Raw genomic sequence first — 25,012 nt, 5'->3', positions numbered from 1 at the left:
TTAATTGTTCTACTGTTGTTCACAGTATGTAGGGGCTGTTTTTAGTCGTTATCAAAGTCTTCTGTTTAAATGGAGTAAGTGATTTAGTATCCATTATTTCATTTGTATTTCTTTTATCCAGTAGTGGAAGTGGTGATAGCAGGAACAGGAGTAGTGTTAATAGTTATTGCCGTAGTGTTGGCGACGTGCTATCTGTATCCACGGCTGTGGATAATCATCCAATCACATTCTGTCTTCTTCACTACCTTCATATCTCCTCCTGTTTCAGTCCATGTCAGGCAGTATTGATTCCTCTTCCTTCGTGTGAGCATAGAATTAGCCTTCACAACTGGTTCTGTTCATACTTTACTCCCAAGTTCTGGTGCCAAAGTCCTTTTTCTGCCCTGACTGTTTTTGCACGAACGTTTTGCCATGGAGTCATCATTTCACTTAATATGGATATTCGAGAAAATTAGAGAATAAAATTGCAGTGTGCAAGAAATGGTTAGGGGATAAAAACCAGCCTCAATAAAAGCCAACAGCAAAAAGCCAGACTTTAAACAGTTTGACTGTTTTACACGCTTAACCCGCATTTTAATCAACCCCCCTTCACTGCCGAGATTGTTGTATTACCTTTAGAGCATACGCTGAATTATTTGGGCTTTTAATCCGCGAAAATCGAGCGCAAAAAGCTTCCCCCGTTTGTTATGAACGACCGCACCACCCGCCATCTTGGTACACCCGGAAGACGCAGCACAGGACCCTCCTCCATGAGGCGTTGAACCCCATTCGTTTGCATTGGCCTCAATTTCCCAGAAGCCCTAGCAGCCCACAGCATGTGACGATTTCCGGTTTCGTCATCAAAACAAATGCATCTACTCTCTTTCTCCGCGGCAAAGACGGATTTTCTTTTTATTTATTACATTACGGCGGATTAAACACATAAAACAAAAGTCGCGATTAGCGAGGTTGGCAGCGACAGTAACCTGGAGTAATCCATTCCCGGCACGGAAACTGTTAAAAGTATACTGAGAGTTGTTTCAGAGCTCCATTTTTTATTCAAGATATGTGGTGCATTAAAGGTGAACGCTGCTTCTTTGCTTGCAGACCTAGTCCCAGACGACCTGAGACTCTGAGAGGCAGCTTCATGATACAATTTACAATTTAGGTATTTGGCAGACGCTCTTAAGAAAGAACAAACAGCATGGCAATACATCACATACATAAAAAGTAGTATTCAAGAAACATGCGTGAGCTAAGAACGTAACAGTGGAATCTCTATATAAATAAACTATACATATACTATACTTATATACTAATACTATGAAGTGCTATGACTACATACAATGCAATTCTAGTGCAGTCTATATCACATGCTATAAGTCTGTATAAAAGTGCCATCTAAGCCAAGGGGCTAGGGTAAGTGATACGGGCCATGATGGAGTCTGAACAGGTGGGTTTTCAGACTACGGCGGAAGATTGGGAGTGAGGTTGCAGTTCTGATTGTCTTGGGAAGTGCATTCCATAGTTTTGGAGCCGTGTGAAGCGTTGTCCCGGCGTTTCTAGTGAGGGTACTTAGTTCCAGCTTCCCTGCGTTGGCTGATCTGAGTGCGCGGGAGGGTTTGTAGGGTTCGATCATACTTGCAAGATATGGGGGAGCCATACCTTTGGTTGCTTTGAATGCCAGCATCAGAGTTTTGTATTCTGCGCGGGCAGCGACCGGGAGCCAATGGAGAGCGGAGAAGGGGGGAGACATGTGAGAATTTTGGCTGGTTGAAGACCAAGCAAGCTGTGGCATTTTGGATCAGTTGGAGGTGCACATGCCGGTAGGCCAATAAGGAGGGATGATCACAAGATCAGAACCATTTTTGTCCTAAACCAGTGGTTTTCAACCAGTGGTCCCTGAGGGAATTCCAGGTGGTCCCCATATAAGGGTCCAACTCTTCATCATTTAGCTGGGGACTCCCCAGCTAAATGATGGAGAGTTGATAACCAAATGCATGGACCCTGGAGAGTGTAAAATGAAACCATTTGGTTTCATTTTACACTCTCAAGAGTTAAATTCTTTTTTTTTTTACTTAATTTACAAGTCTACACAAGTCTACACAATTAGAGAATGTAGAATAATTGTTATTTTGATCGTTTGCCTGTTATCTTTCCTAATGGTACCAACTTCAATACAGCATGGAATTGTGGACTAAATGTCCACAAATGGAGGCTAAATGTCATCAAATAGTGGTCCGTAGATAATAATAGTAATTAAAAATAGTAATGCAGAATAAATAATGGACCTTGATATGAAAAGGGTTGAAAACCACTGCCCTAAACCATTCAGTGCTTTTCAAACAGTATGGTATTGTGAGTATTCTTTGACAGATAAGGAAAATCTAAATAAAATATTTGCACAACCCCCAACCTTGATCCAAACATAATTATTTGGGCTACTTTGCTTTGTCCATTCAGTTCATCAGCTGCTTCGTTCACATCATCACTGTACGACTGTATGACCAGTAAGACGCCCTGAGGTCGCGTGCACGCATTAGCCTGAGCAGACGGCAGACTGCTGGGCGAGTGCTGGCACTTTGGCATGCAGGGTCAGATCAACATATTGAATGAATGATGTACTCTGTACTGGCTATATATGGAGCGTGTCTTGAGTGTACAGGGTTTGATGACGTCAGATCAACATGTAGAATGTCAGAACAGGAAGGACAGGTGGGGAAGGATCAACATAATGGAATGTCAAAACAGGTCAACTCTTGTAAACTCTAAGTACTGGACCCTCGTCTGGTTTGACAGACAGGTAGTGTGTGCCGGCTGGGTGGTGTGTGACAATCCGGTTGAAGTATACCTTTGGTACGGCGACAGCGGCGTCGAGCCCGGGAGAACAATAACGCAACACGAGACAGTATCGCGCTAAAGGTTCAGCAAGTTTATTACACGAACAGGAACATATAGTGTTGGATCATAATGACGTGACCACAAGACATCAGACATAATAACGTGCCTACTGCAGCAAGGCTGACCTTGCTGTCACCGAGATGTCTCTCGTAGCCTAACTATAAAGTATGCTACAGTTCAGGCAGTACACAATACATAACAAGTACACTGTTACACAATACATATCAAGTACACTGTGTCTTACGTACAAGTACACAGCCATGGGCGATCAGATTATAACAAACTCCATACAGTATATGGAGATCTAAGGGTTTGAGGTCAGATATAGAGTTGCTTGCTGGCTCCATAAGTCCATATACAGATCTAGGTAAAAGGAAAGGTACTATGTTTACCCAGGGTAACTGGACTAAGCTCAATAACTTGTTTACAGCCAGGCCCTGCAGCTCATAGAACATTTCATGGTAGGGGTTCAATGCCTTGTCCAAGGGCACTTCAGCAGTGGTAGTTTTAACGTGCCGGTCCGGGGATACGAACTAGCGACCTTTCGATATCAAGACTGCTCCGCAAACCATTCGGCCACCGCTGCCCTTATGATAATCCAGTTAGATGAGGTCAGGGTCGTGATCTTCATATATGGAGATGGCCATATATGGTGGTGTGACATGTCACGAGCGTGACCATGAATGGAGGTGTGATGACACGAGGTGTGACCAGGCATATATGGAGGTGTGATGTCACGAGACGTGACCATGGAGGCGTGACAAAAACACACACTGACGGGAAATGTGCAATTTCATAGTTAACTGCAACCTTCGCAACAAGCTAAAGTATTAACAAGAAATTGTGGCTAAATAATAACTACAGTAGATGCACTGGAACTCAGGTAGGCTACTTTTTTTTCCATTTCCTGAAAATAAACGGTTTGGGATATTCAAGGTTCCTGGCTGCCCGACACAGATAAGAGAACGTTCAAAGAGAAACATTGTTTGCATTATTTCAGAGGCAGACGGGCCCCAGTGATAGGGCTTATAATTGAGTTCACACACTCTCTAGGGAATTGTGATACAGAATAAAGTAATGTGAGGCTATATAGGTGGTATTTGATTTGGAAATAGTTGCTACAGTAGCTGATTTTCTTCTTCATGAAAAAAATGTTATGACTCAAATCATTTGAAAACTGTTTAAAACAAAACAACAATACTAGTTTAAGAACACCAGAGAGTATGTAGGTAACATGATAAATGCTTTTATGTGATGTATTCCCATGCTTTTGTTCTTGCTTAAATGTAAGTCGCTCTGGATTAAGAGCGTCTGCTAAATGCCTAAATTGTAAATTGTAAATTGTAACATAAGGCTAAGCCTAAAACAGGCTCAGTCCCGGGTTGTTTCTGTGTTTGCATATTCTCCCCGTGTTTGCGTTTCCTGCTCCAGGCACTCCGGTTTCCTCCCAGTGCCCCACACCATTAGACATGCATGTTATTGCTAGATATACTGCCAGGGCGCTTGACCAAGGTACTGGCATTACAACTGGAGTTGGTCCTTGAGCGTGCTCACTGCTCCTTATAGGACACGCTTATGGGTAACATTTCCAGGAAGGGCGAGACCTGGTCGTTGGTCGCTACAGGATCTCTCCGTCTCTCAAAATTATGTGAAAACAAGAAGAAGAATGTGCACAGTAAAATCCCCATAGGCCTACAGTATGTAAATTTGGTTCCAAACTACACTGTCATGGTTAAAGGTTTTATGACATTCATTTTCATTTATTTTTCTTTTTCTTTTAGGTTGTATGACCTCAATTACACCCAAAAAACCTGAACTTTGAACATTCAGTGGATTTTCTGTGGTCTGAAGTTTTCTTTGGGGTTTTTTGGGCCTTTTGAGCTACAATGAAAACAGGCAACACAGTGAAACAGTGACATTTGCTGGCAAATCCCATTGACATATATGGGATTTGCAGTAAGTGATGTCACTTACTGCCGGCAGATCAGAGCACCTGTTTGAGCCAGAAAACCCCAGATCACAGAAAATCTACTGAATGTTAAAAGTTCATGTTTTTTGGGTGCAATTGAGATTAGAAAACTTAAAAAAAACAAGAACAATTACAAAACCTTTTTTTTTAAAGAAATTGACATATTCTCCTGAGTAGAGTCTAGGGCAGTGGTTCACAACCTTTTCAGGCTAGAGGCCTGTAGCTATAGAGCAGGGGTTTTCAACTGGTTTTGATCCAGGGACCACCATTCTGACTAGCAGCAGCCTGGGGACCACCACTGTTGTGTCGGGTGGGTTTTTTACTTGTTGCGAACGCAATGAGCACTAACTATGAGACCCTGCAGATCATGTCTGTGTGTGTGTGTGTCTGTCTGTCCCGCTGTGACACCACCCGCCCGCCACCAGAGGGCGCAGCTGTAGCACACACACACACACACACACACACACACACACACCCACACACACACACACCAGAGGGCGCAGCTGTAGCACACACACACACACACACACACACACACACACACACACACACACAACCACACACACACACACACACACTGCGTTCGCTTCCCGCGTTTGCGCGTCTTACTTGTACTAAGCAGGACTCAAAATAAGTCTCAAAATAATAATCCATTTCAGTTAATCACCCAAACACTGAAGACACATTTGACAGTCACAGTAGGTTTGTTTCTGACAACCCCCCCCCCCCCCCACACACACACACACACACACACACACACACATTATTATATTTTAATAATCTTCTCTTTATTTTAACCAACCTACAACCTGCACTACATTTTACTAGGGCCTTATACAGTACCTTTCTAACATACAGAGGGAACTGTTCATTGTGTACCGTCACTTTAAAAGGGTAATGTATACATCATCGTACGACGGTGTCACGCACCAAAAAATAGCCAATCTACAAGCTCACACCGGGGCTCCACCGGGCGCGTTGCGCCTCCGTCCTGTGCGTCAAAAAACGAACCGACCAACCGGGGCAATTTTAATGCAGTCACGCAACGCAACGTGGGCAGTGGAGCCACCCTTCATTGATTAAAAAGGGAACATTCCCTGACGGTGAGCTTGTAGCTCTGCCTTTTCTGCAACGATAGACTGAGAAGTTGCACATTGAATAGTGAATACGTCACATATTGGGCGCGTTCGGAAATGCGCCCTGAACGCACTGGTGTGCTCTCTTGTCGTTCGTTTATTCAGTGCACTCGGTGCGTTGTCGTTCGAAAATCCAGTGCGCTGCACACCGGGTGTGCCGAGTGCACGCACTGAGCGACCCTACCCTGAAGCTGGGGTTGTCCGGTGTGATTCGTGTGAATGCGTCACAGCTGTGGTCGTTCGGAAATAAGGCACACTGAACGCACTCTGTGACGTCACCGCCCACCACACTCAACAAACTGACCACATTCCCGGTGCGCGTTTCCGAACGCGCCCATTATGTGAGACTATTCAATCGATCCGCGGCATCGATGCCACTCCATGGCAGGGAGATTTGACTTTCCCAAACGTATTATTATGAATTGAATGAATAACTTATGGCAACATAAACGTAAGCACAACATGCGTTGGGTGGAAGAGCAGGATGGTTGTTCCGCTGGCAGCTGATGACTCCGTCAGCTTTTCTTTTGTTTATTTGACACGTTGAGCACTTGACTTTTTGAAATGTTAGATTCGACTTAAGTTATTATTATTTACAAACAAGTAAAAAGAGTGCAAATAAGTTTTATAATATATATATTAGAACAATAAAAAAAAAGTAAAGAAAAAAAAGGCAAAAATATAACTTTTCTGAATGCCTGGCTGCGGACCACCAGCAGTACCTCCGCGGACCACCAGGGGGCCGCGGACCACCGGTTGAAAACCCCTCCTATAGAGGCCAGACTCATATGCTTTAAAAGCAATTAATAAAATGTTTAAATCGATTCTATACCTCTCAGGCAGCTAGTGGAAACGATGCAAGGATTGGTGTGACAATTCACATTTTTTTGTGGCAGTTATAACTTATAAGTTATAACTGGCTGCTGCATTTAGGATCATCCAAATGGCATTCAGAGAGTTTTTACAAATGACAGAATAATGACAATTGCAGTCCTTTAGATGGGAAGTTATGAATGCATGGGAGGTTATGAATGCATGGACATAGATCTCGAAAGTGATGTTCGCACTGTAAGTGAAACATGCTTGTTAAGTTTAATCATCTTGTGACCTATGAAATGGCCATCCTTATAGATTGTCAGGGTGGAAATTCAATAATATTTTTAAAATGAGTCCTTGGGAAGCTATAGATTATTAAATATGCCACACTGGCTTGGCATGCTGTGTATGTATTGATGAGGAGAGACTGTGCTGGGCCAGGATGGAGTTATTGGCTCAATCAGGACCAGCTGTGATGAGACCATAGAGCGATGGAGGTCTTATACTGAGCTCATTGACTATACTTCCTCATGCCTAATGGAATAGACAATGAGAAGATAGTGCCTACTTGGTCCAAAGGCTTTTAATTTACTACACAATCCACTGCAGCCAACAAAGCCAGGCAGTAAAACACACCAAGAAATTGTGGGGACTAGACTTTTAAATGGCTATAACCATTTAAAAATGCAGAAGATTTGAGGACCAAGCATGCAGCACACTATGGTTTCAGATGATAGAAGCATGCGGACGTCTTGCAATACCAGCTTTGACCACCAGGACACGGCAGCTTCAATAATCCTCCCAGCAGTTCTGGGGGCTTGGGTGCTGTTGGCTCACTGGAAAGACTGCCAAGAGCAGAGCCTTAATTATTAGTATCATTACGCAACCATTTATGATGCGAAGCCTAGCTGCAGAGTTAGTTCAGGCAGGCAACTCGTGAGCGCGCCTACCTGATCAGGTGACTAGTCTCATGCACTCTTTACCTGATCAGAGCGGCTATTTAAACCTATCTGCCTACCTGCTCATTTAAACCCATCTGCCTACCTGCTGCTGCTGTCTCCCTGCCTCGCTTGCTGCTAACTGCTGCTCATGACATTTTTGCAAATCCCACCACCGCCTCCCCAGCATCCACCTGTATACAGGCTCTGTTTCCACATCCCACCGCCTCCCCAGCATCCACCTGTATACAGGCTCTGTTTCCACATCCCACCGCCTCCCCAGCATCCACCTGTATACAGGCTCTGTTTCCACATCCCACCGCCTCCCCAGCATCCACCTGTATACAGGCTCTGTTTCCAGATCCCACCGCCTCCCCAGCATCCACCTGTATACAGGCTCTGTTTCCACATCCCACCGCCTCCCCAGCATCCACCTGTATACAGGCTCTGTTTCCACATCCCACCGCCTCCCCAGCATCCACCTGTATACAGGCTCTGTTTCCACATCCCACCGCCTCCCCAGCATCCACCTGTATACAGGCTCTGTTTCCAGATCCCACCGCCTCCCCAGCATCCACCTGTATACAGGCTCTGTTTCCACATCCCCCTGCATGAGGGTCTTATTCATTCCCTGTAATTCTACTTGGCTTATAATTTAACTAAAATGTTAATGTTACAGGGAATGAATTAGGGACAGAGCACCCTGACGCCAATCTATGCTTCATATATCTATGCTCAATTATGCTCAATAAATATATATTCTAAATTCACTCTAAGAGTTGTCTGACTGAAATGTCAATATGGCTGCCGTGAAAAAGGTCTATGGAAATGGCATCAAAAGGAGCCCATCAGCTAAACGCTACAGTGCACCAACTTGCAGTAGTAAATCCAGACACTTTACACCTGAATGCTGGTGTAAACATATGGAGAGTCATAACTGCAGGAACAATGGCTATAGGTATAGTGGGCAAGGTACAGGCATAACAACAGCACAGACAAAAGCTAATTTGGACTGCAAATAAAAGTGAGTGTAAACAACAAACATAAAAGGCATGTTCACACAATTAAGCATAATGATTGTGATTCTTCAGGGGGAAAAATGCCTGCTGCTGTAAATACTATGGAGATGATGAGAAACCCTGTTACAGAGACTGTGATTAAAGGCAGTGTACTACTGTAAGAAAGTGGTAATTTTGGGTTAAAAAAAGGTTTCTTGTAAAATCCAATCAGGAGAGAACACAGGACACAGGGTAAACAAGTAAAATTACAACTGATCATTGGATAAAACCTCAAAATGTATTTTCTATTTTCGTACTACTTCACTTACAATTGTAATATTGAATTGTAACCGAAGAGTTCTTACAATTGTCAGGGGGGCCCAAAGCACAGCCACTGCTGCTTGGTTTAGCAGGGGCCAGGGTCCAAAAGGGGACAAACAGGCAATGCCCACCCCCCCGGACAGTCAGGACACCAAAGTTTGGTTAGCTCAGGGGGGCTAATTTGTGTTTAGAAAGTCTTCAAGGGGGCCCAAGACCAGCAGCCCCCACGTACATGACGTCACTGACCGACCACATTTACAGAAATAAATCATATCAGGCACCTTCCACATTTTCCTTCAGACACAGCTTTTCAGGTGTATGGTGTTATGCTCGATCGGTGCTATGTAGCTAAATGTGCCAGGGAGTAGGGGCAAAAAAGGAAATTTATATATAGGGGATTCATACTAAGGTTCCCGAGTGCGCAGTGACCACTTGGCGGATGTTGTGGTAGTGTGAATGATGCATACCGTACCGCATGGGGGGAAGTGTATTCGGATACGGATCGTTCCAATGTGAATGCATGCGTACCTAAAGAAGGAAGTGGACATAATCTCTAGTCGACGAGCCAAGCATCAACAAAAAAAAACACACACGATGCGTAACACCAGTGCATTTCTCAACGCCGCCAGTCTCCTGTTGAATCTGCGTATACGCGCAGAATGGCGCAGTACACGCTGATCTTATTCTGCGGACTACATGTGGCTCTTGGGCTTTGCTTGGCATATATAGTCTCGGGACGAGCTAAACAAAATAATAATGATGCTCTCGGTCCCCATGTGCATCGGACTGCGAGGGCTATAAGACACTGATATGTAGACAGAGGACATTTTAAGCCTGTAATAAAAGAGAGAAGATATCAGGAGTACCTGGTCCTTCAGTGACCATACGAGTCCGCATAGAATCCATAGCAAACTAATCAAACACGACACTGGAGCACAGAACTGACTGACACAGTGAATAGCAGGCAGGCTGACAGTGAAGTAGTATAACGGCAAAGAGGCAATGCAGTGTGTCTGGATTTATTGGCCACACCTGAGCAGGCTGCTGGCTGAGGGAGACGCCCAGCCCTTGCCCTATTACCGTATGTCGTGCAGTGGAGGGACTAGTAGGAATGTGTGGCACAACATACGGGACATGGAGTGTACATGGATGTGAGGACAATGTGACCGTTAACGCTTTCAGTTCATGGGAAATCATCCTGCTATATTGGGGTGTGCACGGCTACAAAACATTCTGGCTTGAAGTTGTCACATGGTTCTACTTCCCTAGTACAGGTGATAGGCTTTTCTTTGTTTTGTTTTCAAGAAAAAAGATTGTGTCGCATTTTGAGCTTGCAGATATTTGACATTCTCGCCAGGCCTGAATGGCCGGGCAACACGTTTTTTTTGCTAGTACTCCCTACGCCGACACTCGACCACAACTCATGCAAATCTGTACACATATGTGATCAATATGGTTTGGTTTCAAAGTTTGTGTGACAGGCCCGTTTTGCACAAAATGCCACAAATCATGAACGCCATGTCCCAAGAGGATAGGCCTAATGCCATCCATTGTGATGTAATCACAATGGATGTATTATGGAATAAACACTGAGGCATTAGGCCCATCCTTTAGCCTGCGTGAATCTATTCTACATCCGAGCATAGACATTGTAATGCCCCGCCTGCCTCTGATTGACCTACCGACACTACCGGCCTTACCAGACTTTCCTCCGAGGTGGATGTATAGCTATGCTGGATAGTCTGATGCAAGGTTACTCCGTGGTGGGAAATTCCAGAATGCAGCCTTGTAACTTGTAAGTTTTATTTTTGTAGAAGAGGCAAACTAATATTGTTTATGCCGTTTGCTTCAATGGAATAATTGATTGAACACGTACGCCATAATATAATTTGATTTGGGTATGTTCTAAATGAAGTGCTTGTGTTGATTACTGTGTAATTGTATGTGTAAACTTGAAACATTATTGTATTGTAAAAAGGTCTCATTTATCCTTTTTTTTATGATCAGTACTTTATTTTAGATTTTTTTTACAAACACATAAAACAGAAAACCTACAATACAAACACAAGCAACAACAGCAGAGTACGTATTCATGGATAGACAATTATCATTTATCCTTTTTAGTAATAGTATTAGTTTACTATAATTAGATTAATACACTATAATCAACACTAACACTTTATTTATTTTTATTTTTTATTTAACCTTTATTTAACCAGTAAAATCACATTGAGACTGCGTCTCTTTTACAAGTGGGAACTGGCCAAGAGGCAGAAATAAAAATTACACTTCAATACCACATCATCAATGTTACATTTTTAACCAGCAAATACAACATCCATAATACACCTTAAAGTACCTATGCATAAATAAATAAATAAATATTTAGAACACACCCAAATCATATAGCACAAAGTATGTGTTCACTGTCAATCAATTATTCAATCAAAGCAAACGCCAATAGATTCATGCGTTCAGCATGGCTATAGTGTAGGGAGGAACACCCTGGGAAATATTGTCTCTTCCTGTTAGCCATGCCACTGTGAATAAACGTTTAGTGTGGGGTCAGAGTTTGGGTTGTGCAGGTAACATACTAACATTGAAACAGATATAACAGAGAGCAGCTGCGTGAGATGTGATGTGAGCCATTAAACGTAAAAGCACCCAGGAGGACAACACCACCACGCAGCTTTAAATGTCACTTTGCCCCTGGAGAGAGCATGCCAGAGAATACATACAAATAAGCAGCATGTTGCTCTTTCAGATTATGCTTGTTATATGTTATATTATTCATTAATTCACTTTAAGGTGTTGTTAAAGTGTCTGGTCTTTAGAGAAAACATGTGATTTGAATACCAACTTGCCCAAGAGATTCATGAGATCTGCCCTTACTACTATGATGCCTAATTTATGGTCCATCGTACGAAGGTGTCGCATGTCGGAAAATGGAAATGGCAGATTTACAGCTCGTAAAAGCTTGTAAATTGTTTATTTCCAGGCATGTATAATTCAGGTATTACTCTCTACAATGCAGAGGCTACATTTTACATTATGGGATACAGTTCTTAGCTGCTAAACAAACATGGTGTTGTTAGGACTAAAAAAAGAACATGTGAATGCTCATTTCAGTCTCTCAGTGAACCAACATCAGCTCTGAACTCTTTATTTTCTGACAGACATCTATGGAATACAGTGAATTATTTCCCTCTTGTCCTGGAAACCGCGGGCTATGGGACACAATATCATTTAGTATACTGTGAGCTCTTAAACATGCCTATGACTGGCATGCAACTGCAGGCTTAGTGGATGCAACAGCCGACAGCAACATAGAGACATTCACCCATTGTGACAGCTGCTGTGTAAAGTGCTCTCGGTCCCCATGTGCATCGGACTGCGAGGGCTATAAGACACTGATATGTAGACAGAGGACATTTTAAGCCTGTAATAAAAGAGAGAAGATATCAGGAGTACCTGGTCCTTCAGTGACCATACGAGTCCGCATGAAAGGCGGTTGAAGATGGATTTTTAACCCTTGGGGTACATACTTTGTGTGTGTGTGTGTGTGTGTGTGTGTGTGTGTGTGTGTGTGTGTGTGTGTGTGTGTGTGTGTGTGTGTGTGTGTGTGTGTGTGTGTGTGTGTGTGTGTGTGTGTGTGTGTGTGTGTGTGCGCGCATGCACATACAAACCTGCACACCTTTTTGTGCAATCGACAGACCATGTACTGTATATCCAACGAAAACGGTTCCTTAATTTCACTTGTGAAATCTATACCTCGGAAAAGCTGCATGCTTTAGATAAAGAACGTTAAGCTGTGAGACAACTGAGGCATGGAGAGGGACACACTCAGTACAGTACTGTATGATGCAGGTCAAATTGTGATTCCACAGAAATATATTGTTACTCAGTATTGGGAAGGGAAAATTATTATCACAGTGTTGATGCCACAGATCGAAATGTAGCCATACTTATATTAGGGCAACATTTCACATGTAAGTGAAATGTTTTCCTGTTCTCAACGGGGGCGGTACAGACTCCCAGTGGGCGTTCGGAGAACTTTGGGGGGCACTCGAAGCAATCTTTTTGAAAGGATGGCACTGATACTCTTGTGTGTCCTTGCACATGGACATGGAGGTGTTTACTGCATGTGCTCATGTATCAAATGGCACTTATTTGTTTGGTACTGTACTTATTGCTTTTTGATTGCTGTTTCAATAAGGAGATTAGTGTGCACAATCTAAACAGTGCACATTTTACGTCTACTGAGCACATACTGTAGAACATTTTCTTAAAAGCATATTGGCCTGAGCATATATTTTGCGACACCGTCGCTGGATGTCACTGTCAAGATCCTCAGAGATGGCCCAGGCCGTGGCGTAACGGTCTGGGCACCGGACTGGTAATCCAGTCGCAGTGTGCCGCGGGTTCGACTCCCGAGCCCGACACGGCCTTTACTGCATGTCATCCCCCCATCTCTCTCCCGTTTCCTGTCAGCCTACTGTCTGTCCCTTCAAAAATCAATAAAAAAAAGGCGTAAGCCGCAAAAAAAATAATCTTTAAGATCCTCAGAGATGATATGTCCAAAGTATTTTAATTCCTAGCTAGAGTGGCATATCACAGCTAGAGTGGCATCTGAGAGACAGAATGCTGTAAAGGTGGATTTCCTGTCCTCTCTAGATCGAATAATCATAATACAACTTTTTTTGGCATTATAAGTAATATCATGCTCTTTGCCATACTGTGAGCATATTTTCAATAATTGTTGTAACCCTGCAGTATATGGGCTAAGTATAACCAGATCATCTGCGTACATGAGATGATTAATAACACTTTCCCCAACAATGCAACCTGTTTTACAAGCATTTAGCTGCCTTGATAGGTCATCCATATAAACATTAAATAGAAACGGGGATAAAATTCCACCTTGACGGACCCCATTGCCCACGTGAAATGGGATGGAGACAGCATTATCCCATTTTACCTGGAAGGTTTGCTGGGCATACCAATAAATAAGAATTCTGACTATGTATTTGGGGACAATTCTAGGAATTAGTTTCCTAAATAGTTTTTCATGGTTATGACTTTCATACTTAGCGATCAACTCCTTTATATGGTGGGAAGTTGGAAACAATCAGGCTTTTACAGGAATTTGGGGAAGACAAGTTTTGTAATTTAGGACCATGTCTCCATCCAATAAACTAATGTATCAGACAGCCTGCACTGGCGTACCCTAACAGGCTATTTACCACCTGCATTTGCATATCGAGTCCACTGCAGTGATGAAGTGGAGAGTTGGTTGAAGGGACAGAAAAGGACAGAAAATCAGCGGAATAGTGTTCATAAATCCATGTCCTCTATCCAGATTTGTGTCGAACCTCCCCCCATTCCAATACCCCCCCCCCCCCCCCCAAAAAAAACACACACACACACACACACACACACACACACACACACACACACACACACCCATCTGCCTTGCAATATTGTTGATGCCACTTTATTATTGGCTCAGCTGTGACTTTGCCGGGCTTGCCCCACTGGGGGAGCCAATATGTGAGATCCATTTGTTCTGCCTAGAAAAGCCATTTCAGAAAGCTGTTATTGGCCATGACAGACACCTCTATTAAACAGGACAGAACACACAGTGTGCTTTTTAATGGCCAGTCGGCAGTCGGAGTGAAACTGTGGCGTGAGCGATTGAGCGTGAATACACGTCCCCATCTCTCATTCAGAATGGAATGTTTGTTTCACCTTCGCTTATATTATATAGGGCTGTTACATACATACAGTATTCTCTAACAGTATAGCCTACTTTAACCTAGTGGTTCTCAAACATTACGTCAAGAACCTCCAAATTAATAATATCTGCATGGCTGCGGAAAAGATTTAGTGCCAGGGAACCCCATCTGAAAATATGTTGTGCCAGGGACCCCCATTTGAAAAGATTTTGTGCCATAAGAGATTTGACATTATTTCCTTCTTTTCTTTTTACTTGGGACCCCATGGAACCCCCCATGAGCCCCTGGGGCTTCACTGGATCCCACATTGAGAACCAGGGATTTAACCTACATTTATGTCAGGATGTTTTTCTAGTTGGACCTAAATGCAAGGAAGTCAGAATCTTGACCCCAATCGTCCAGGACGAAGTTCACCGTCCTCTCTATTAGTAACACCCAGAGCCCAGGACGAAGTTTTATCCAAAAGACGATGATTATTGATATCACAACCGATCGCATCGCTCCACAGCCTAGGAGCGCCTCGGCTTCACCTCGGTGGTTAAACTCTGTCTGTGAATTATCTCCCGACAATGACCACCTAGCCTAGCCAGATATTATCCCTTACATAGTCCCTTACTGTACATGCTCAGAAGTCAGCTATTTTCACTATTTGAAGAGCAAAAGCAAAGCGACAGCACATCAACAAAACAGTAAGCTAAAAGCTGATTGTTTTGTTAAGTTAATGTGTGAAAAGAGAAAATGACCTCATCAAGGAAAGTGTTGAGGAGCAGTTTCAGAATGTCAAGCCTCACAAACAGTCAATAAAACCAGGGAGGGGAAGATTAACCAAATGATGTGTTATCTTATCAGTCATTGTAACTAAAACACAATTGTAAAGATAAGTAGCATTTTCATTATTTTTCTCTTTAAAAGTTATGAAATCGATAATCCCATGGCACCTCAGTCTCACATTTCATTAATTCATTAATTCATTAATTCATACTTCATCTTGTTTTTTAAAATGAATTTGATTAGTAGGCATGTTACACTGTGGGCTGTTGCAGTGAAGAACAGTGTGTGAATGTGTTGGAACCAAACCCCAGTCTACTTCATTACCCAATAATAGATTGCTCCAAGTGAGAAACATTAGAATGAATGAACTAGTGCAGATATCAAGGTCTTTCAGTAACCAGTAAATGAACCCAAACAATATCAGTCGCTATAATGCAAAATGCAAACAAATTGGTTACAGACATGACGTGGCTTTGAACTAGAATTCAATTCATAAGCTCACAATGTGTCACATTGTTATGCATTGTGAGCTAGCAAATCTGCTATTTTCACCATTTTAAATGATTTTAAGCCATTTTGCAGTAGGTGGCTGCAGCCAGAAGCTATGGCAATTAAATTAGGGGGATTAAGATTTTAGGAACACCAGCCAATTATATCAGTGTGCCGTGTACACAGTACACAATGTGCGGGGGACATTTGCCATGCAGGTCGGATGGGATGTTTTCCCTTTGGTAACCAATAATTCATTAGTAACCTCTATTTTGTTTGAAAAGACTTTACATCAAACTGTGTTTTCATTTGGCTGTTTTTTGCATAATACCACACACACGCACACACACACACACACACACACACACACACACACACACACACACACACACACACACACACTCTCTCTCTCTCTCTACAGGAATAATATCTACAAGAATAGTAATCCCCAACTGCCTGCTCAAACAAGAAAGTTGCTATGTAAAAGCTTAAAGCATGGAAAGTTCTGAACAATGATCATAGAAAACATGCCTTTATCTTGCGTAAAGTGTTGTTTGTCTTGTCTTGTCAATTGTTTTGGTGCAGTAAAACTGACACGTGGTAACACATGCTCATATCAGGCAATCGTATTCATAATCAAGGACCGGAACTATTGATTTGGTCATTTGTTTGTTATCGCTGGTGGGGTTTCTCTGCCTCTGGTCAAACTGAATTAAATACATGAATTTCTATTGGGAAATGTAGACATCTTATATGTTTGACAGTATTTAAAATGTATCTTAACTCCTTTTTCTATTTTAAATTACTAATTTTCACTGTCTACTCTTTTGTGTTCATCCGAGAAAGTTTTTATTTGCTTGATTCAATTTATATGTTTGATATTCATTTGATCACACACCACCAACCACTCTCCTAATCAGTATTTAAGCCCATTCATCTTCAATGTGTGGACACATTGATAGCTACAGTATTGGAGACTGATTCTGATTCTAATGAAATGGCACTTACATTTTTCATTTCATTATGTTAATATTTTCTGTAAGGACATGCATGTAATCCATGAAGTCCATGCATGGAAAAACTAATTAAACAAAAACTAAAAACGTGATGCGTTGTGAACTTGTAGCTGATAATTTGGCTCAATACACATTAAAACCCGGAAAGCATATGTCATTTTAGATTTTAACTACTTTAACCATATTTTATGCTTTTGCTAAAATAGCAGATCATATACAAGCTCATATAGCGTGTCACTGTTAATGTGTGAAAAGAGAAAATGACCTCATCAAGGAAAGTGTTGAGGAGCAGTTTCAGAATGTCAAGCCTCACTAACAGTCAATAAAACCAGGGAGCTCAATACACATTAAACCTGGAAAGCATATGTCATTTTAGATTTTAACTACTTTAACCATATTTTATGCTTTTGCTAAAATAGCAGATATACAAGCTCATATAGCGTGTCACTTTGTGCCACGCTGAGCTTGTCGATCTGCTATTTTTTGAAAAATCTTGAAAATGTGTGCAAGTAGCTTTGAATATAATATATATTTTAAAGCGAACATTTTTAACTGAATGTTTTGCTTCTGGGGTCCCTGGAACAACATATTGAGATGGGGGTCCGCAGCCAAATACATATTTTAGCCCATTCTGAACGGGAACCCATTTTGGTGTCGGCATCATGTTATGCTTTAGCTATTGAAAAATAGCAGATCTACAAGCTCATATCGCGCCACCGAGTGGCGCGATACGAGCTTGTAGGTCTGCTATTTTTGAAAAATCGAAGAACGACTGACATTTTTAGAATCTGATCTCAGGTCAGAATGGTTTAATCAGACCAGTGTGTGTCCGGCGGAAACCTCGTATGAATCTGATCTCAGGTCAGAATGGGTTAGGCCTGCTCTTGGGGGTCCTTGACATGAGCCGGTTTGAACACACCACTGATATAGCAACATATCCTCCTCAGATTCCGGTGATGACGGGGGCCTTCATGGACTCGTCCCCCAATGACGACTACAGCACTGACCACTCCCTGTTCAACTCCTCGGCCAGCGTGCACGCCGCGTCCATGGCCGTCCATGGCCAGCAGGAGGAGCCCCAGCCCATGTCTCGAGACGCCATCTGGCTTTGGATCGCCATCACTGCCACCATCGGCAACATAGTGGTTGTGGGCGTGGTGTATGCGTTCACATTCTGAGGGTTGGTGGCAGGGACGTGCACAGATAGACACTAGGTGGTGATAGAGCACCTGCCCTTTTCCCCTCTGGACAGCAATGTGCCGCTTTGAAAGTTTTTTTTTTTGTACAGTTTGTTCATTTAATTTTTGTTTTGTGTGTTTGTACAGTATGGTCCATGGTGGCGTCGGTCAATTCTGGATTAAAAGCTTCTAATACTAATTATTTATGCCCCAAAATCTATAAATCTCACACATTATTATTACTGGTTCCAGTACCAGTACCCTGGACTAGGATGTTCACATTATAGATATTTTTTGTTTGTTTTATTTAGTTTTTTGTTAATTGCATAAACCCTACTGTAGCCTATATACTTAGTTGACTGGGATCGCCCAGGGCTATAGTCTGCCAGTTGTATCATCCAGACTAAATCTCTTCGCCGAAAATAGCCTAGAGCATACAAGCTCACAGCATGTCGCTGAGAGCTTGTATCGCCTATTTTCGCTGAATGTTCACCCCCAGAATATTGATGCTAGGGTTCACTATATTAACTTTTGTAGACTATGAGTATATGGGGATCTCGTGCAGGACACAGGTCTATTGCTCTGCATTTAGTGTGTTGGTAGCTAAGTCCAATGTCTTGTTCAATCAACTGTGTATACAGGTATATAAACCATAATGTACAGGGATGTTTTGCCTGACATAAATCTCGTTGCAGTTGATGCTTTCAGAATCAGCTATTAACCGCATTAACCCGAGCAAATTAAAGTGATTCAGAAGGGAAGTTTGTCACTGTACTTAAACCATAGTGTACGCCTTCACCTTCTGAGAGACCACTGTAATGGGATGTTTTGGAGGACATGAAGTATCTGAGATTTGCATATTTGCTGACACTGTTCCAAAAGTGTTGCAAATTAGTAGGTACGAGTTCTGTGTCATGCTGAAGGACACGCTGGCAGGGACTGAGTTTGTGATTAACCCATTCTGAACGGGCACCCATTTTGGTGTCAGCATCATGTTATGCTTTAGCTATTTAAAAATAGCAGATCTACAAGCTCATATCGCGCCACCGAGTGGCGCGATACGAGCTTGTAGGTCTGCTATTTTTTGAAAAATCGAAGAGCGACTGACATTTCTAGAATCTGATCTCAGGTCAGAATGGGTTAATCAGACCAGTGTGTGTCCGGCGGAAACCTCGTATGAATCTGATCTCAGGTCAGAATGGGTTAAGTCTGAACAACACCCAGCAGGTGGCTGAGAATGGACGGCATATTGGAAACCTTCCCTACAATTTCCACCATGACAATTGTTGGCTAGTCCACAAGCCACTGTTGGTGTCTCCAAAAGAGCAAACCAAGCACTTGAGACATAATATTTAAACCAATTAAAATGCACAAAGATCTTGTTCTTGTGGTAATACAGTTGGAATATTGAAAACTTCCAATTGTATACGTACAAATATGTGTTTATTTGCTTCCAAATGGGAGGATGTTTTGAATGACCAATTGTATCTAAACTTTCCATACATCTCTCTGTCTGTTTAAGTGTGTAAGTCCTTTCTGTGGTCAGAATCTAGTTGAACTTAGTTTATGTTATAACAACAATACTTCTTTTTGTATGACATAAAAGTGGTTGCCCTTTGATAGTTTGGAAATCAGCTCACCATTGCAGATATGGAATTTTTTGCAAATCCAATTCACAAAATTGAAAGAGGTTATCCCCACCAGCGCCTAGGCAATGACAATGTGTTTGCTCGTTTGGTTTGTCTGTCCAACACTTTTGTCCCAAACAAGACCACTTTAAAACGACCATCTGTATAGCCATGGATTTTGCTGCAGACCTTTTTGTTACCCGGAGAATGAAGCATACAGATTTTGGTGACCGCATGGTCGCAAGCACCATTAGGCCAAAATGTCCACTTGCATAGAAGATATCTCAAAATGGAATGGGTGGATTGCCATGAACTTTGATGAATGCATTCATGCTCACTGGAGGATGAACCTTATGATGGTGGAGACCGATTTGAGCGACAAGATTACTGTACCTTTCCTCTAGTGCCACCCTCAGGCCAAAATATCAACTTTGCGCACAAGATATTTCATGATGTAAAGGTCAGATTGCAGCCCACCCTAGAGCCTGGGTCTGCTTGACTTTTCAAGTTAATGGGGAGTTTTTCTCAGGGTGGGACGATGTTGTGTCTCTGCTCAACATGTAAAGTGTGTTGAGACAACTTGTTGTTTAATAAAATTGAATTGAAGGATAAACACTACTCAAATTCTAATTGTGGGGATTGCCATTAAATCTGCTCATTGCTTTCCGTTTTAAATTTGCTTTGTAGATCAAGGTATTAATCAAGGTACATTATTTGAATTTATAGTTTGGGCAATATTATGTGTTAATCATATACAATATATGAGTACAATGTACTGTATGTGCTAATTCATCAGTTAATATACAATAGCCTGTACACTTAATTCCAGCTCTAATAGTTATTCAAAACATTCCCTTTCTAGCCCCACAAAATCCTGAGTTATACTTGTTTGCGTGCCATGTTGCACACTGAAAATAGCGAATCTACAAGCTCACAACGATTTTGTGTAAGGACCAGCATGGCCCCTAGGGGACACTAGTGGGGCTTTTACGCTTCATCATAATAACCCATTATCACTAATGTAAAAACCTGTGAGCCCTGTGTGATCTGGAGCAATTCGATTCTATTGGCCTAAAACATTTAAACCTCGTATTACTGACAATATGGTTTAAAACCACACAACTACTCTTTTCCCTATATTTATCACTAAGTGAGCTTTGAGTGTCGAATAGACAATCTGTAGACAGATGCCTGTACAGTATGTACTGAACTAGTAGGCTATTTACAATGCATGGAAGAAATGTGATTTCCTCTAAAATCTCATACGTATACCCTATACCCGACCTCATGGAAGTTGGACGCAACAAGAAATAGATGACTTTAGCCTCTTTTGGTTGTTTTCTAGTTAATAAGGCTATATTTATCAATGTTAGCGTATGAAAATCCAGTGGTGAATGTATTTTTTTATTTAACAATCCAATAATAAGACTACTGCATCCCCTATGGCACTTCTGTGATTAATGCTGACATAACTTCGTGATTCATCAGATCAGACATTGTCAGGTTGTTTGAGTGAACACTTGTTATAGAGAAAGCTAAATATGAGTATTTTTTAAGTTGTATACATGTTCTTTTGTAATGTGACTTTTTGTAAATATTTGAGCAAAACACACCTGTAATAATGGTATCTGATAGAAAAGTGATTCATTATTCTGTCATTATTTTATACAGTTACAGTACATTCAAATTGGGTGTTTCATATCAATCATAAACTTGGATTTATTATTTTAATCTCTAGGTTTGCCTGGCTCAGTGATGGAAGAAGTAGCCTACTTAGAGTATAATGACTGTATTCAAAATTGTACTTGTACTGCCATCAAAATATACTTACCAAATATACTACCATTGTAAAAGTATTTCCAAAATATAGCCGATCTACCTGCTCATACATGCTTAATATACAGTATGTTTTGTATTAATAATCGACATGTACAAAGTAAATAGTAGCTGAAGTTTTCAAATAATTGTACGGGGTAGTATCGACAAATGGACATACTCAAGTAAAATAAAAGTACCTACTGTACAGTACTTGGGTAGGCCTAAATGCACTTAAGTTACTTTCCACCACTGTTGGCACTGGTTCTCAACCTACGTACAGTAGCTAATCAACCCACTAATTGGCAGAACACAAAGATTTGATAATGCATTATAAAAAAGTAAAAATATACAGTATATACAGTATATACATGATATATATATATATATATATATACACACACACACACACACACCGGTATATAAATATAAAATCATGGTATCAAGATTTGAAAGTGGGCCCTGATCCAGAAAAGGCTGAGAACCACTGGCTGTACTGTGCCACCCAAAACTGCTCTGCAAGCTGAGGACCCTTAATGAGCTCTGGGCCAGATTTGCCTGTTGCCATAGTGATTCATCTTCCCTGTTTCCTCTCGGTTATGTGATGTCATTTGTTCTCTAAAGCATCGCACCTGCTGCTCTCTATGGCACACCTGCACACAAAAAACACAGTGTTCATTTAACCCTGATGCATGCTGAATGGAACCACTTAAGACCCATAATAGCCTCACGTAGCGATAAATATCACTGCATGGATATTAGTCTCGTCCCTCTCAGTGTTAGAATTTGTCTGCAATGTCCCGCCCCATATTTGCATACTGGGCCCTGGTTTTGTTATAGCCTGGTTCCAGACGAATTTGGTTGGCTCGTCACCATTTCGGCCATGAAGTCCTCCCACAATTGAGAGGGGCCAGACTTAATCTGCCAATATGCATTGCAAAGGCAGATGAAGGCTGGCTACGCGAGGCTAGACCCATAAGCCTTAAGGGTTTGTATGAATTAACACTGAGGATTTTCACTGTGTGGCTAATCATCACACAGCTGTGACGAGAGGAATCCAGCTAATGACACATCATGCACAGCTGGCTCATGCAACAACAAGCTATGTTGGTGTATTTAAAGATTCTGGTCTACTCTGTAGATGTGTCTATTTTGGAGACAACATTCAAAGTCTCTGAAATATGAAGACATATACTGTAGACCAGTGCGTTTGAAATGTTCATGTCAAATTTGATTGTATTTGGCCGAGAGACCTCCATCTGGAAATATGATATGTTTACTCGTTTTGTTTCTACATTGAGCATAGTTTTCTATTCCAGTGTCTTCAGAAATGTCAAATATTGGCAAATATATGGGCAAATATTTGACCGTCTACTCATACTTTGGCATTCATATAGTCAACATGAGTCCCTAGAATGCAACATCCCACCGACAAGCTGAGGGAATAGTTCTCTTCCCTCTTTGTCAGTAAGACAGCCCATTCAATGTCACTTCCCAATAGCTTCAGACAGGGAGTTGGGCCATTATAGGTGTAATGTCAAGAATTAAGCTAATGAAATGTCACTAAGTCCCTGATGCATCTGGAACTTCACAGAGAGACACACACAAGAAAGTCCCCATTCCACATCACAGTCATAGCATTCATAATAAAAAACAGATTCTGTTTTGCTGAATGGGCACTGCCCACATGATTACGAAGGCAGGCCTGATGCAACAAGGTCCTTTTGAGGACAGTGGAAGGAATCACTCTTCTGAACACCTTGACCTTGATTCCATGTTATCAGTTGGTGTCATTACTGGACTTGATTAATTGGTCATTCAGCTGGGGGATAAACGTTTGGAAACAGGGTTAATGATATGCTGATTAGAGTACCTATAAAGTAAACCTTTGTGGCTTGTGGCACAGTATACAGTACAGAACTGCCCACAGAGTTCGATTCGTTAAATAAATAAATGAAAAAAGGGTGGGCATTTTCTTAACCACTTGACCTATAGGTATAGTATGTACTGTACTTCTTCAACAAATAGCTGAATACAAGCTCACAATGTGTGAGCCGTTTTGAAGTTATATACAGTATCTGCACTTTTCTAATAATAATATTAATAAAATTAGTTTACTTTTAAATGTAATTGTTAAATTGTGATATTATCAAACATGAATATCAAACATGTTACATAACCAATTAGTGTGAAATGCATGTATTTAATTCAGCCTGTCCAGAAGCAGAGATAAAACGTATCATCCCCCCACCATAACAATAAAGGACCAGAGGGGGGGACGTCACAAGCAGAAGTATGGATCCATCCCCCACCATCCGCCCCAGCTAATCAAACAAACAAAGCAAATCAAATGCTAAACATTGTATCGATAAAGGAGAACTTCTTAACCCATTCTGACCGGGCAACATGGTGTTGGCATCATGTTATGCTTTAGCTATTGAAAAATAGCAGATCTACAAGCTCATATGATACGAGCTTGTAGGTCTGCTATTTTTTGAAAAATCGAAGAGCGACTGACATTTTTAGAATCTGATCTCAGGTCAGAATGGGTCAATCAGACCAATGTGTGTCCAGTGGAACCCTCGTATGAATCTGATCTCAGGTCAGAATGGGTTAAACATGGTGATGGTGAACAAAGCACCAATAATATGTGAGTACTAATGATCCCGCCTAACAACACTGTTGTTGTACCTTTAAGGTACTTTCAAACGGGCAGCGATGAACACAGACGACAGGTCTGATCCAGGTCTGCTCAAGAGGGGCGCGACAACGCAAGCGTAAAAAAAAAAAGCTAAACCGAATCCAGGTCTGGTGAGTCGCGGGCATGTGCACGAAACGAGCATGCACGTGACAATTTCACAGCAACACGCCCACGTAAATACGCTTGCGTTGTTGCCCCTCGACTTCTCTGTGCGTACAGAAAAAGAACGCAGGTCTCATTGAAAATGAACTACGTACAGCGGCGTGTTAAATCACTCCCCGTTTGAAAGGACCTTAAAGGTACTTTCACACGGACATCGATTAATGCAGACGTTGTCGCCTGGATCAACGACAGGTCTGCTCATGAGGGCCGCGACAACGCAAGCGTAAAAATAAATCCAGGTCTAGTTTGTGGCGGGCGTGTGCACGAAACGAACATGTGCGCGACAATTTCACAGGACCGCGCCCACGTAAATATGCTTGCGTTGTCGCCCCTCGACTTCTCTGCGCGTAAAAAACAAACAAACGCAGGTCTCTTTGGAAATTAATTACTAGGCGAGTTAATCGCTGCTCATTTGAAAGGACCTTTAAGGTATTTTCAGAACGGGCATCGATTAACGCA

The 25,012-nt window shown here is 41.9% G+C and overlaps 1 protein-coding gene across 1 annotated transcript in view; it reads left to right on the top strand.

The window, feature by feature from the left end:
* Positions 1 to 18,247, top strand: part of LOC310876627 (uncharacterized protein C14orf132) — a gene marked incomplete at both ends in the record, with an annotated part of 46,518 nt that extends 28,271 nt beyond the window's left edge. Inside the window, one exon of the mRNA XM_083790213.1 lies at positions 18,017 to 18,247. Within this exon, the coding sequence (XP_083646339.1) occupies positions 18,017 to 18,247 (231 nt within the window). The remainder of the gene's footprint in view (positions 1 to 18,016) is intronic.
* Positions 18,248 to 25,012: the final 6,765 nt, after the last annotated feature.

This window comes from Protomyctophum parallelum (assembly GCF_964188405.1).
Source record: "Protomyctophum parallelum genome assembly, chromosome: 19".
NCBI lineage: Eukaryota > Metazoa > Chordata > Actinopteri > Myctophiformes > Myctophidae > Protomyctophum > Protomyctophum parallelum.
Note: the sequence above shows the minus strand (reverse complement) of the source record. Positions and strands in the feature narration are given on the sequence as shown.